This window comes from Heptranchias perlo, chromosome 33, assembly GCF_035084215.1.
Source record: "Heptranchias perlo isolate sHepPer1 chromosome 33, sHepPer1.hap1, whole genome shotgun sequence".
In the NCBI taxonomy this organism is placed as follows: Eukaryota; Metazoa; Chordata; class Chondrichthyes; order Hexanchiformes; family Hexanchidae; genus Heptranchias; species Heptranchias perlo.
The window spans coordinates 31,292,934-31,305,848 of record NC_090357.1 but is presented as its reverse complement, the minus strand read 5'-3'; the positions used below and the strand labels follow the sequence as shown (position 1 = coordinate 31,305,848).

General features: G+C 47.8%; 1 protein-coding gene across 3 annotated transcripts in view; it reads left to right on the top strand.

Annotated features, from left to right (window-relative positions):
• Positions 1 to 12,915, top strand: part of nfrkb (nuclear factor related to kappaB binding protein) — a 108,978-nt gene that overhangs the window by 33,086 nt on the left and 62,977 nt on the right. For 2 of the 3 annotated variants that reach the window (XM_067971112.1, XM_067971111.1), the window contains exons 8-12: positions 1,468 to 1,552; positions 3,620 to 3,800; positions 5,950 to 6,055; positions 6,747 to 6,873; positions 8,740 to 8,817. In XM_067971112.1, the coding sequence (XP_067827213.1) occupies positions 1,468 to 1,552; positions 3,620 to 3,800; positions 5,950 to 6,055; positions 6,747 to 6,873; positions 8,740 to 8,817 (577 nt within the window). The remainder of the gene's footprint in view (positions 1 to 1,467; positions 1,553 to 3,619; positions 3,801 to 5,949; positions 6,056 to 6,746; positions 6,874 to 8,739; positions 8,818 to 12,915) is intronic. The other variant, XM_067971113.1, reaches the window with a different exon arrangement.

Sequence of the window (12,915 nt, the reverse complement as noted above, 5' to 3'; positions counted from 1 at the left end):
GTACAGTTTTGTGGAGAATCATTTTCTCTGCTCCCCTTTGCTTGCCCTGTCATGCCCCGTCTCTTGCTCGAGTGGGCAGCTATCCCTGGCATCGCACTCACACTGCCCTCAAGCACCTCACCCTTGTTTGGGACTCCATGTTGGGACTGGCATCTCTCGTTCTGTCTTATTCCATTTCACTGACCTGCCCACTGAGCACTGCTCACCCTGTGCCACTACAGTACACCTCACTGTGGGGTGCGCAGAGCTGCAGTATAGCTGTGACAATGATGCCACTGATTCAGTCGGGGGGAACCCAGTGTGACTGCTCTGCTGTGCCAGGTAAAGCTGCCTGGACTGGCTGGATACATCCCATCTTTACTCTGCTGAGAGTTCTCTTGATAATTTTCTTGCCCCATCTTTGTCATCATGATCTGCGTTAGTTTCTGTCGTCCATTTGTTGTTCACAGTTACAGTTTGGGTTTCTCCAGATACTTTTTCTGAAGTTCACTGTAAAGACCGGCTTCCCTAGCCAGCCCACCCGTCATATAAACCCACTGGTGACTGGAGTAATCTGAGGCCAATGGTACCAGAATGATCAATAAACCCCATATCCTGCTGATACGCACACTCACTGTAGTGAGACCCCTCATATTCTCCAGACAGACCAATAACACTGACACCACCAGATACACAGGCTCAAAACTACACACCCGGTTTGTTAAGAGGAGAAATTAGAAGTGAGAGTGAAAGATCACTAAATGACAAAACTTCACAAACTTCCACTACATTCTTCCAAAACAACAGAAACAAATCAAAGTTCTTGACACTTGTCCATATTATAGAGTGTTCTCACTAGTCTCCACTTGGCAGCGGCCTGAAGAAGCAGAAATTCACTTCCGAACCTATGTCCAACCAACAGTTCCATCTACTCGCTCTCATTTTGAATTTCAAAGCAAAGTTGGTTGCAGCTGTCTCTCACACCGTAGGGTTCAACAGAATCACAGTCATCTTTCCCCAGGCTGTCAGCATTGCTTGTGGGACACTGGGGCGCCGAGAGGGACCGGTGGGGCCCCGAGACTGAGGGGGGGGGGGGGGGGGGGGGGTGGAGGTACTGAGACTGGCCAGGGAGTGGCAGGGGGGAGGGGCCCAAGCTGTGCTAAAAGCTAGCAGTTCTGAATGTATAAATCCCAGAATAACGAGAGTTACTAAATTCTGCATATCTAAACTTCAATCTGTGACTACAAAACGTAGCAATTATTTTAACTAAAGCTCCTGAACTGGGATTCAGCCGGTCAGTCTTGGCCCCCCTGGCTGCTCCCCCTTCCTTCCCCCCCCACCCCTCCCCCGGCCACTCCCCCTTCTTTCACCTCCATCCTCCCCCCCCGCCCCCCCTCTCTGGCCACTCCCCCCCCCCCCCCCCCCCCCCCCCCCCGGGCCACTCCCCCGCCTCTGCCTCATCTCTTTCGCCCATTTGTTGATCTGCAGGACCATCCAGACCTGGCTACCGGGGACCTGACTCTAAGTGACATCATCACTCGGATGAATGCCGGCCGGAGGGGCTCCCTCGCAGGTGGGTGAACACAATGTTTTTTTTATTCATTCTGGGGATGTGGGCATCACTGGCAAAGCAGACATTTATTGCCTGTCCCTAGTTGCCCTGAAAAGGTGGTGGTGGGCCTCCTTCTATTTGATCCAACTGAGTGGTTTGCTGGGCCACTTCGAGGGCAGTTAAGAGTCAACCACATTGCTGTGGGTCTGGAGTCACATATCGGCCCAGACCGGGTAAGGACGGCAGGTTTCTTTCCCTAAAGGACATTAGTGAACCAGTTGGGTTTATTACAGCTTCATGGTCACATTTAGTGATACCAACTCTTTATTCCAGATTATTTTAAATGTGATTTAAATTCTCAATCTGTCACAGTGGATTTGAACTCAGGTTCTCTGGATTACTGATCTAGTAACATAACCATTATTCCACCTTACTGGGCGGGGGCGCTGGGGTCTGGGGGCGCTGGGGTCTGGGGGCGCTGGGGTCTGGGGGCGCTGGGGTCTGGGGGCGCCGGGGGTCTGGGGGCGCCGGGGGTCTGGGGGCGCCGGGGGTCTGGGGGCGCCGGGGTCTGGGGGCGCCGGGGGAGGGGGCGCCGGGGTCTGGGGCCATTTGTATTTGAGCTGTTGGAAAAGTGTTGTTGAACAGGTTGTGGTGCCTCCATGTTTGTGTCAACACAGAGCTGCTCCACTGCATTCTGTGGTAGTTTTTTTAGATGCGGTTTTGATCTGCACATTAGCTGTTGCTGCATATTCACAATCAGGAATTTCACCCTGGTGGCACACTTCAAATCGTGGCCAGAAGTCAAAAACATCAGTGCAAAGGAGTGAGTGGGAGCAGTGATTGGACCTAGTGTTGGTGTCAAGCACTCCCAGATCAACAGCAACAATGTACATTCATATAACACCTTTTAACATAGAAAAACTCAATGCTTCACAGAGGCATAAAGACAAAAATGGACACTGAGCCAAAGAAGGAAATGTTAGATGGTGTAGCCAAAAGCCTGGTCAAAAGAAGAGGGGGAAGTGGCAGAGGGGTTATGGGAAGGAATTCCAGTTCTTGGGGCCTAGGCAGCTGAGGCACAACTGCCAGTGGTGGGCAAAGGGTGGGGGGAATACATAAAAGTCAGAGGAACAGAGTTTGGAGGGTTTGGGGTGGTTACAGAGATGAGCACAAGTTTATGGGGGGTGGAAGATGGAAGGCCGGCCATTGGAATAGTGGTGTCTGGATATGACAAAGGCACGGATGAGGGTTTCAGTGGCAGATGGGCTGAGGTCGGGGCAGAGACCGGCAATGTAATGGAAATGGAAGTGGGTGTTATTTTGTGATGGAGAGGATAAGGGGTCGAAAGTTATGATCTGGAATGCACTGCCTGAGAAGGTGGAGGAAGCAGATTCAATAGTAATTTTAAAAAGGGAATTGGATAAATACTTGAAGGGAAAAATTTACAGGACTATGGGGAAAGGGCAGGGGAATGGGACGAATTAGATAGCTCTTTCAAAGAGCCAGCACAGGCAAGATGGGCCAAATGGCCTCCTTTTGTGCTGCATCATTCCATGATTGTATGAAAGTTCAGCTCGGATTAATTAGACTCCGAGATTGCTAACAGTCTGGTTCAGCATGAAACAATAGTTGGGGAGGGGGATGGAGTCAGTGACGAGAGAACAGAGTTTGTACTGGGGGCCAAAGACTGTGGCTTTGGTCTTCCCAATGATTAGCTGGAGGCAACTGTGACTCACCCAAGACTGGATGTTGGATGTAGTCTGACAGCGTGGAGGGGCCAAGTGAGGCTGTGGAGAAGTAAAACTCTCATCAGTGTACATATGGAAGTTGACCCACATTTATGGATGATATTGCAAAGGGGCAGTATGTAGATGAGCAAGAGGAGGGGGCAAGGATGAATCCTTGAGGTAACTGTTGGGGGTGGGAAGGGGAGTCAGAGCTCTGCCCCCCCCCCCCCACAAGCTGTGATACAGGTAGCAGTGGTCACATGGAGTATGTCCAGTAGCACGTACTCCAGGAGCAGGCTCTGAGCTCTGCAGGAGGTGGGGGAATCTGGCATTAATGTTTTGTTCTCTATCCCCACCAAAGCTTTATTAGATCTTACATTCCCAAAGAAAAGGGTAAAAGATAAAGAGGAGAGGAAGAAAAAGAAAGTGAAAGTGATAAAAACGGAGCCAGAGGATATGGCGGATTCATCGGGAGCTGAGGGACCCATTGCTGCACCTCCTGAGCAGCAGACCACACCCAGGCCGGTCGCTGCGCCTGAACAGTAAGTAACTCACCACAAGTTGAATATTTAAACCCCCCGCGCGAGGTTGGTGGAGTCTGTGACTGGAGCTCAGTATCCAGTCCATGGCCCACATTAATGCTGACAGGTTTGTTGAGACGTCTAGATCTCACTAACAGTGGGCACAGGCTAATTCTCCGCATCGAGAGTGTAAGGTGCCCCAGATGGATGGTGTACAATCAGTGTAGGTGCTGTCAGGAGCCCTGGCAGTTGATTTATTGGCGATGCCCTCACTGCACCCTGGTGTTTAAATGGCCCTTTGCTCTTTCCTGCACCACCAGCACCTGGCAATACATTGGAGAAGCCGATGGCACTCGTGAGCTGTCGAGGTGTCAGTAGGGAGCGTGTGAATGGCAGGGCAGGTAATGGGTTTCTTTGGCAGCACCTCCCAAACCCGCAACCTCCACCACTTAGAAGGACAAGGACAACAGGCACGTGGGAACATCACCACCTCCAGGTCACGCATCATCCCGATTTAAGAACATAAGAAATGGGGGCAGGAGTAGGCCATCCGGCCCCTTGAGCCTGCTCCACCATTTAGCAAGATCATGGCTGATCTCCTATCTCAACGCCATTTTCCTGCATCACCCCCATATCCCTTGATGCCTTCAATATCTAGAAATCTATTGATTTCTGTTTTGAATGTACTCAATGACTGAGCCTCCACAGCCCTCTGGGGTAGAGAATTCCAATAATTCACCACCCTCTGAGTGAAGAAATTTCTCCTCCTCTCGGTCCTTAATGGCCTAACCCCTTATTCTGAGACTGTGACCCTTGGTTCTAGACTTCCCAGCCAGGAGAAACATCCTCCCTGCATCAACCCTGTCGAGCCCTGTAAGAATTTTGTATATTTCAATGAGATCACCTCTCATTCTTCTAAACTCTACAGAATACAGGCCTAGTCTACTCAATCTCTCCTTATACGACAATCCCGCCATCCCAGTAATCAGTCTGGTGAACCTTTGTTGCACTCCCTCTATGGCAAGTATATCCCTTCTTAGGTAAGGAGACCAAAATTGTACACAATACTCCAGGTACAGTCTCACCAAGGCCCTGTATAACTGCAATAAGACATCTTCACTCCTGTACTCAAATCCTCTTGTAATAAAGGCCATTTGGACATATATCGGCTGTTCCTTCATCGTCGCTGGGTCACAATCCCGGAACTCCCTCCCTAAAAGCACTGAGGGAGAAACTTCACCTCACGGATTGCGGCAGTTCAAGAAGGCAGTTCACCACCACCACCTCAGGGCAACTAGGGATGGGCAATAAATAAATGCCAGCCCTGCCAGCGATGCCCACATCCCGAGAATGAATTTTTAAAAAAGGTGTGGAGACTTCCTGAATGAGATGAGGAAATGGGAGCCAAAGAAAATGCTGCACCAGAGCAAGATATAAGAACCTGCATTTATATAAAAAACCTTTCACATAAAGAATGGCCAAAGCCATTTCACAAATAGGCTTAAGGAACGCAGAGGCCGAGAAAGGAAGGGAAAGGTGAGGAGGGTTTGGCCAAAAGATGGCTTCAGAGGCCGGGGAAGAGGTTTAGAAAGGGAATTTCAGGCAGTAACACCCAGAGGACCAGCATGTTCAAGGAGGGGATTAAAAAATAGGAGGAGATTGCAGAGATAGGGTGCGAGTGAGACTGTGTAATGGAGGTTTTTAATTTGATTTATTTGGGGATGTGGAGCCAGTGTAGGTGAACGAGGACAGGGGTGATGAGCAAATGGGACTTGAGGAAGAGGAGATCGCTCCTTGGGTGAGTGTGGAGGTGAAAGAGTGAAGAAAAGCCAATGTTGGAGATGAGCTGGTTACATTGGGACAGGTAGTGGAACCATGCGAGGGCAGTCCCATCGCTGGACGATGGGGGAGAGACTTTGGAGAAGGATGGTTTATTAACACACGGAAGATCTGTGATTGAGAAACTGGGTGTCCATAAACAGCATGGGAAACACTCCTCTCCTGTAGGATCCACACTGGCTCGGACTAAAAGCAGGTTTGATGTTGATGGGAAGATGATGGCAGAAGTCTGAAGGCATTCCTGTGATGTTGTTAAACACTCTCCTCGGGTCCTGTATGGTTGGTCTGATTGGCAGCCCTTGTGGTTGAATGGTTTGTGTGTGTTGTGCAGGACGATGGATGCGGTGAAGCTGATGGCAGTTCCTGGAATCACAGCTTGTTTCTTCAGTCTGCTGCAAGAGATCTTACTGGCAGAGGGAGAGGCGAGTGTGGCTGGGGTAAGTGGCACAACATTCACATCCAGGCCTACAGCGGCTTCTCCTAGTATAACTCCAATTTCTAGTGCTGTGATTGCACTGCCTGCGATCTGTTTGCATCTGTGGGTTATGAGTTATAACTGGGTTCAGCCTCTCCTGATCGACTTGAACTTCATTACTGCGAGCGCCCCCTGATTGGGTTTGTTCCTCACTGGTTTAACATCAGCACTGATTACAAGGGACCTCATTGTAGTTCTCTCGATGACCTGCTCCTCCCCCTCTCCCCCCACCCCCCACTTGCCAAGACTTTCAGTCACTGCTCCTTCTGTCCTACATGGACTCCCTGGTGGAATTAGTCATTAGTCAGGTACCGTCTGCCAGTATCAAACCCCATGTCCCCCTCATACCGCTCTATTCTACCCACCAGCACACTTCACAATCCGTCTTGCTCTTTTCCAGTTCCCCCTCCTGTCCTCCCTCCCCATCTGTGGCTCTTCCTCTCTGCCCCTTTTACACCCCGTTTCCTCCTCTTACTTCCCCCTCCCCCCGCCCTCTGAGTGGTGTAGCTCTGGTTTGTCCATTGCTGATATTGTATGTCAGTTTGATTTTGGGGTACGAGAGAGATGAGATTTCCCTGATACTGGGACTAGTAGATGGACGCAGGGGTCTTCTCCATATATTCTTACTTTCTGATGTGGTTTCCTTTTTCCAGATTGAGGAGAAGGTGCTTGAGTGGCAGGTCTCTGCTCCCAGTACATTAAACTCTTGGTTCTCAGATGCCTCCAACTGGTCAGAACTGGTTCATTCTGCTCTCCGCTTTCTTTCTGGAGAAGGTGCGCGTAAGTCCAGTTTATAATAAATTACAGTCACTCACTAAGCGTGATTACATTATTACTCAATGTCTTTGACCATTAGTGTGGGTAAGATTTCTTACGAGCTTCCTCTGCTGACCCCAGTGTGTGGAGTTTGTTTTGTGCAGTGGGTGATCGAGGCCTGCTCAGGGAGTTTCTCTAAACTCCTCACGTTGACCCTTGTGGCAGGTTTGCTTTGAGTAACAGGAGGTCCCAATCATCTATGGTTTGGGGTGTCTGTTATCAAAATGCAATGAACTTTATAAAACACTGGTTCGGCCACAACTGGAGTATTGTGTCCAATTCTGGTCACCACACTTAAGGAAGGATGTGAAGGCCTTAGAGAGGGTGCAGAAGAGATTTACTAGAATGGTTCCAGGGATGAGGGACTTCAGTTATGTGGATAGACTGGAGAAGCTGGGGTTGTTCTCCTGGGAACAGAGAAGGTTGAGAGGAGATTTGATAGAGGTGCTCAAAATCATGAAGGGTCTAGACAGAGTAGATAGAGAGAAACTGTTCCCATTGGCGGAAGGGTCAAGAACCAGAAGATGTAGATTTAAGGTGATTTCCAAAAGAACCAATGGAAAAACTTTTTTACACAGCGAGTGGTTAGGATCTGGAATGCACTGCCCGAGGGGGTGGTGGAGGCAGATTCAATCATGGCCTTCAAAAGGGAACTGGATAAGTACTTGACGGGAAAAAATTTGCAGGGCTACAGGGAAAAGGCAGGGGAGTGGGACGAGCTGGATTGCTCTTGCATAGAGCCGGCATGGACTCGATGGGCTGAATGGCCTCCTTCTGTGCTATAACCTTTCTATGATTCCGTATGGTGATCAGCCTGTTCTTTGGAAATACAGCTTGTCCAATATGTATCACTGACCCTTGCCAGGAGTCCGGCTGCAGCCTTTAATCTCCCTCTCCCTCTCCCTCTCCCTCCCCCTCCCCCTCCCCCTCCCCCTCCCCCTCCCCCTCCCTCTGCCCTCCGTGCCCTGCTGCTCTCCCTCCCCCCTCCTCTCTGTGCCCCTTACTCTCCCTCCCCCCTCCTCTCTGTGCCCTTTACACTCTCTTTGTCTGTTGCACCATTGTCAGTGGACGTTGTTGCCTGGCGTGGAGAATGAGCACATGAAGAAGCAGGCTCTACATCTGCAAACTGCAGGCCTGAGGGTGGCCCAGGGTGTTGCCTGTCCAGGGAGGCAGTGCTGATACGGGGCACAGGGCAAGGCACTGAAAGCGTTTCTGCCCCGTAGAAATGCGTGAGGGATATTAACCGGCACTGAGGTAGGTGTGGAGAGCCAAAAATATAAAGCCTAGGAGAATGATCCAATCTTTGGGGACAGTGCAGAGGCAAGCCTGAGGCCTCGGAGAGAGGGGAGGCCTGTGTGGGGTACGGTTGATTGATGGTTGGAGGATGGAGTGGGTGATTTTGTGATTTCTTCCCCTATGGACACTCTTTTACTTCTGTTTATTATGTTTGATTTTGAGGTGAGTGGCGATCCAACGTAGTTGATGAAAGGAATTTGAAAAAAAAATCACAACTTGATTGCTTCCATTTGTAGTGATTGCTGGGTGATCATTGGTTGCAGCTGAGTGAATGGAGAATGTTTGTGTGATTTAGTGGATGGATTTTGCCGATAGTGGTTTTTTGGCTCAAATGTTCCGTTCAGTAAAATGAAACAATTGGCATGTTTCCGTGCTCCAGATGGACACGTCCAACGTACACTTTCTGTAGTATGAGCCTGGTACAAAACTTCAGCTCAGTACTTGGGGTGAGAGGCGCCTGAGATACACTGTGCACTGTAACTTGTCGCAGTGCTCATGAGATAATGTCTGATAATGTAACTTGCTTTCACACAGGTGGAGTGTCAGCCCTTCCCTCCAACCTCACTCCATATGTAAACTGCAGGGAGCGAGGCCAGCACTGGAAGTGGATTGGTGAGTCTGGGACATGCTTCTGCCTTTTGTTTATATGAGGGGCTGAATGGCCTACTCCTGTTCCTATAAAGCCCCTCATTATGTCTCTCCGAAACTTCTCAAAGTGCTTTGCACATGTTAGTGCTGAATTCCAGTCCTTCCATCAAAGAGATTGGAGTGTTGATCTGCCCCTGATGACTGATGGACAATAGACCCCAGGGAGCACAGCCACACCTCTCAGCCACACCACACCTCCTGCCACTTATAATCAAACGAGAAACTCCACTTGCACCTGTCCTTCATATTTGCCCAATTGGTAACAAAAGTGGGCATTGCCCTTTTACCCCAGAGGATCTGTAAAGGTCAGAGTGCAGGAAATGGCCATTAAAAGGCAGCAAATGGGATTCTGGGTTTTCTACATGGGCATTTAATATAAAGGCAGGGAAGGGAAGTTGTAATTGTACAAAACATTGGTTAATAGGAGTACTGTGTGCAGTTACAGGAAGGAATTGGAGTCATGGGCAGAGTGCAGTGAAGAGTCACCAGGAGACCAGGGACCAGGTTATAGTTTTGGAAAAGGCTGGAAATTTGTGGCTTTTTCACTGGAATAGAAAAAGTTAAGAGAGATCTCATACATCGTTTCAAAATTATGAAAGGTTTCCAAAGGGTAAAGAGTAAAAGATTGTTTACTAGTTGGTGAATCATAAGAAAATAAGAACATAAGAAATTGGAGCAGGAGTAGGCCAATCGGCCCCTCGAGCCTGCTCCGCCATTCAATAAGATCATGGCTGATCTGATCCCAACCACAAATCTAAAGAACACAAGAATCAGTAACAAGGGGGCACAGAGTGAGGATTATCACTAGAATTACAAAGAATGTACAGAACAGAAACAGGCTCCACATGAGCCTCCTCCCACCCGTCTTCATCTAACCTTATCAACGTGTGCTTCTATTCCCCTCTCCATCATGCGTTTATCTAGCTTCCCCTTAAATGCATCTATGTTAGTCGCCTCAGTTACTCCTTGTGGTAGCGAGTTCCAGATTCTTACCACTCACTGGGTGAAGAAGTTTCTCCTGAATTCCCTATTGGATTTATTAGTGACTATCTTATATTTATGACCCCTAGTTCTGATCTCCCCCACAAGTGGAAACATCTTCTCCACATCTGCCCTATCAAACCCTTTCATAATTTTAAAGACCTCTATCAGGACACGCCTCCAGAGAAAAGAGCCCCAGCCGATTCAATCTTTCCTGATAGGTATAACCTCTCATTTCTGGTATCATCATAATAAATCTTTTTTGCACTTCACCAGTGCCTCTATATCCTTTTTTATGGTGTGGAGACTAGAAATATTTGCAGTACTCCAAATTGGGAGACATGGTTAATTCCATGGAGGAATGCTGTATAGTCATAGAAAATTATGGCACAGAAGGAGGCTATTCGGCCCATCGTGTCCGCACCGGCCAAAAATAAGCCACCCAGCCTAATCCCACTTTCCAGCACTTGGTTCGTAGCCCTGTAGGTTACGGCACTTCAGGTGCACATCCAGGTACTTTTTAAATGAGTTGAGGGTTTCTGCCTCTACCACCCTTCAGGCAGTGAGTTCCAGACCCCCACCACCCTCTGGGTGAAATTTTTTCCTCAGCTCCCATCTAATCCTTCTACCAATCACTTTAAGTCTATGCTCCCTGGTTATTGGCCTTTCTGTTAAGGGAAATAGGTCCTTCCTATCCACTCTATCGAGGCCCTTCATAATTTTATACACCTCAATTAAGTCACCCCTCAGCCTCCTCTGTTCCAAGGAAAATAACCCCAGCCTATCCAATCTTTCCTCGTAGGTAAAATTCTCCAGTCCTGGCAACATCCTCGTAAATCTCCTCTGCACCCTCTCTAGTGCAATCACATCTTTCCTGTATTGTGGTGACCAGAACTGTATGCAGTACTCAAGCTGTGGCTTAACTAGTGTTTTATACAGTTCCAGCATAACATCCCTGCTTTTGTATTCTATGCCTCAGCTAATAAAGGAAAGTATTCCATATGCCTTTTTAACCACCTTATCTACCTGTCCTGCTACCTTCAGGGATCTGTGGACATGCACTCCAAGGTTCCTCACTTCCTCTACACCTCTCAGTATCCTCCCATTTATTGTGTATTCCCTTGCCTTGTTTGCCCTCCCCAAATGCATTACCTCACATTTCTCTGGATTGAACTCCATTTACCACTTTTCTGTCCATCTGACCAATCCATTGATATCTTCCTGCAGTTTACAGCTTTCCTCCTCACTATCAACCACACGGCCAATTTTTGTATCTGCAAACTTCTTAATCATGCCCCCCCCACATTTATGTCCAAATCATCGATATATACCTCAAAAAGCAAGGGACCCAGTACTGAGCCCGGCGGATGCTCACTGGAAACAGCCTTCCAGTCACAAAAACACCCGTCGACCATTACCCTTTGCTTCCTGCCACTGAGCCAATTTTGGATCCAACTTGCCATTTCCCTTGGATCCCATGGGCTTTTACTTTTTTGACCAGTCTGCCATGTGGGACCTTGTCAAAAGCCTTGCTAAAATCCATGTAGACTACATCAAACGCACTACCCTCATTGACCCTCCTTGTTACCTCCTCAAAAAATTCAATCAAGTTAGTCAGACACGACCTGTCCTTGATTACTCTGTGCCTTTCTAAGTGACAGTTTGTCCTGACCCTCAGAATTGATTCTAATAATTTGCCCAGCACCAATGTTAGACTGAATGGCCTGTAATTACTCGGTCTATCCCTTGCTCCCTTTTTAAACAATGGTACAACGTTAGCAGTCCTCCAATCCTCCGGCACCATGTCTGTATCCAGTGAGGATTGGAAAATGATGGTCAGAGCCTCCGTTATTTCCTCCTTTGCTCCTTTTAACAGCCTGGGATACATTTCATCCGGGTCTGGCGATTTATCTACTTTCAAAGATGCTAAACCCCTTAATAATTTTCTGCAGTATTGAGCTCTCACTATGTTTATTCCATCCAATATTTCACATTCCTCTTAACTACAATGTCTGCATCGTCCCTCTCTTTTATGAATACAGACGAAAATTATTTATTAATAGCCATTTCCATATGTTCCGCCTCCACATGTGGGTTACCTTTTTGGTCTCTAATAGGCCCTACTCTTTCCTTAGTTATCCTCTTGATCTTTAATTATTTATAAAACATCTTTGGGTTTTCCTTGATTTTACTTGCCAATATTTTTTCATGCCCTCTCTTTGCTTTCCTAATTTCCTTTTTAATTTCACCCCTGCACTTTCTATACTTCTCTAGGCTTTCTGCAGTATTGAGCTCTCGGTGTCTGACATAAGCTTCCCTTTTTTGCCTTATCTTACCCTGCATGTTCCTTGACATCCAGGGGGCTTTAGATTTGGCAGTCCCACCCTTTTTCTTTGTGGGAACATGTTTACTCTGAACCCCTTGAATCTTCCCCTTGAATGCCTCCCACTGCTCTGACACTGATTTACCTTCAAGTAGCTGTTTCCAGTCCACTTTTGCTAAATCACTTCTCAGCTTAACAAAATTGGCCTTTCCCCAATTGAGAACTTTTACTCTTGTTCTATCTTTGTCCTTTTGCATAATTATGCTAAAACTAACTATTATGATCACTGCCACCAAAATGCTGTCCCACTGATACTCCTTCCACCTGCCCAGCTTCATTCCCTAAAACTAAGTCCAGAACTGCTCCCCACCCCCCCACCCGGTTGGGCTTGCTACGTATTTGCTAAAAAGATCTCCTGAATGCAATTTAAGAATTTTGTGCACTCTGTGCCTTTCAGCTGTTTGTATCCAAGTTAATATTAGGGTAGTTGAAATGCCCTACTATTGCCCTATTGTTTTTGCTCTTCTCAGAAATTTGCCGACATATTTGGACTTCTATCTCCCGCTGACTGGGGGACTATAGGACATTCCCAGTAGTGTGACTGCCTCTTTTTTGTTCCTTAGTTCAACCCATAAGGCCTCATTTGATGATCCTTCTAACACATCATCCCTCCTCACAGCTGTAATTGTTTCTTTAACCGATATTGCCACCTCCCTCCCTTTATTATTCTCCTCCTATCTCATCTGAAAACCCTGTAA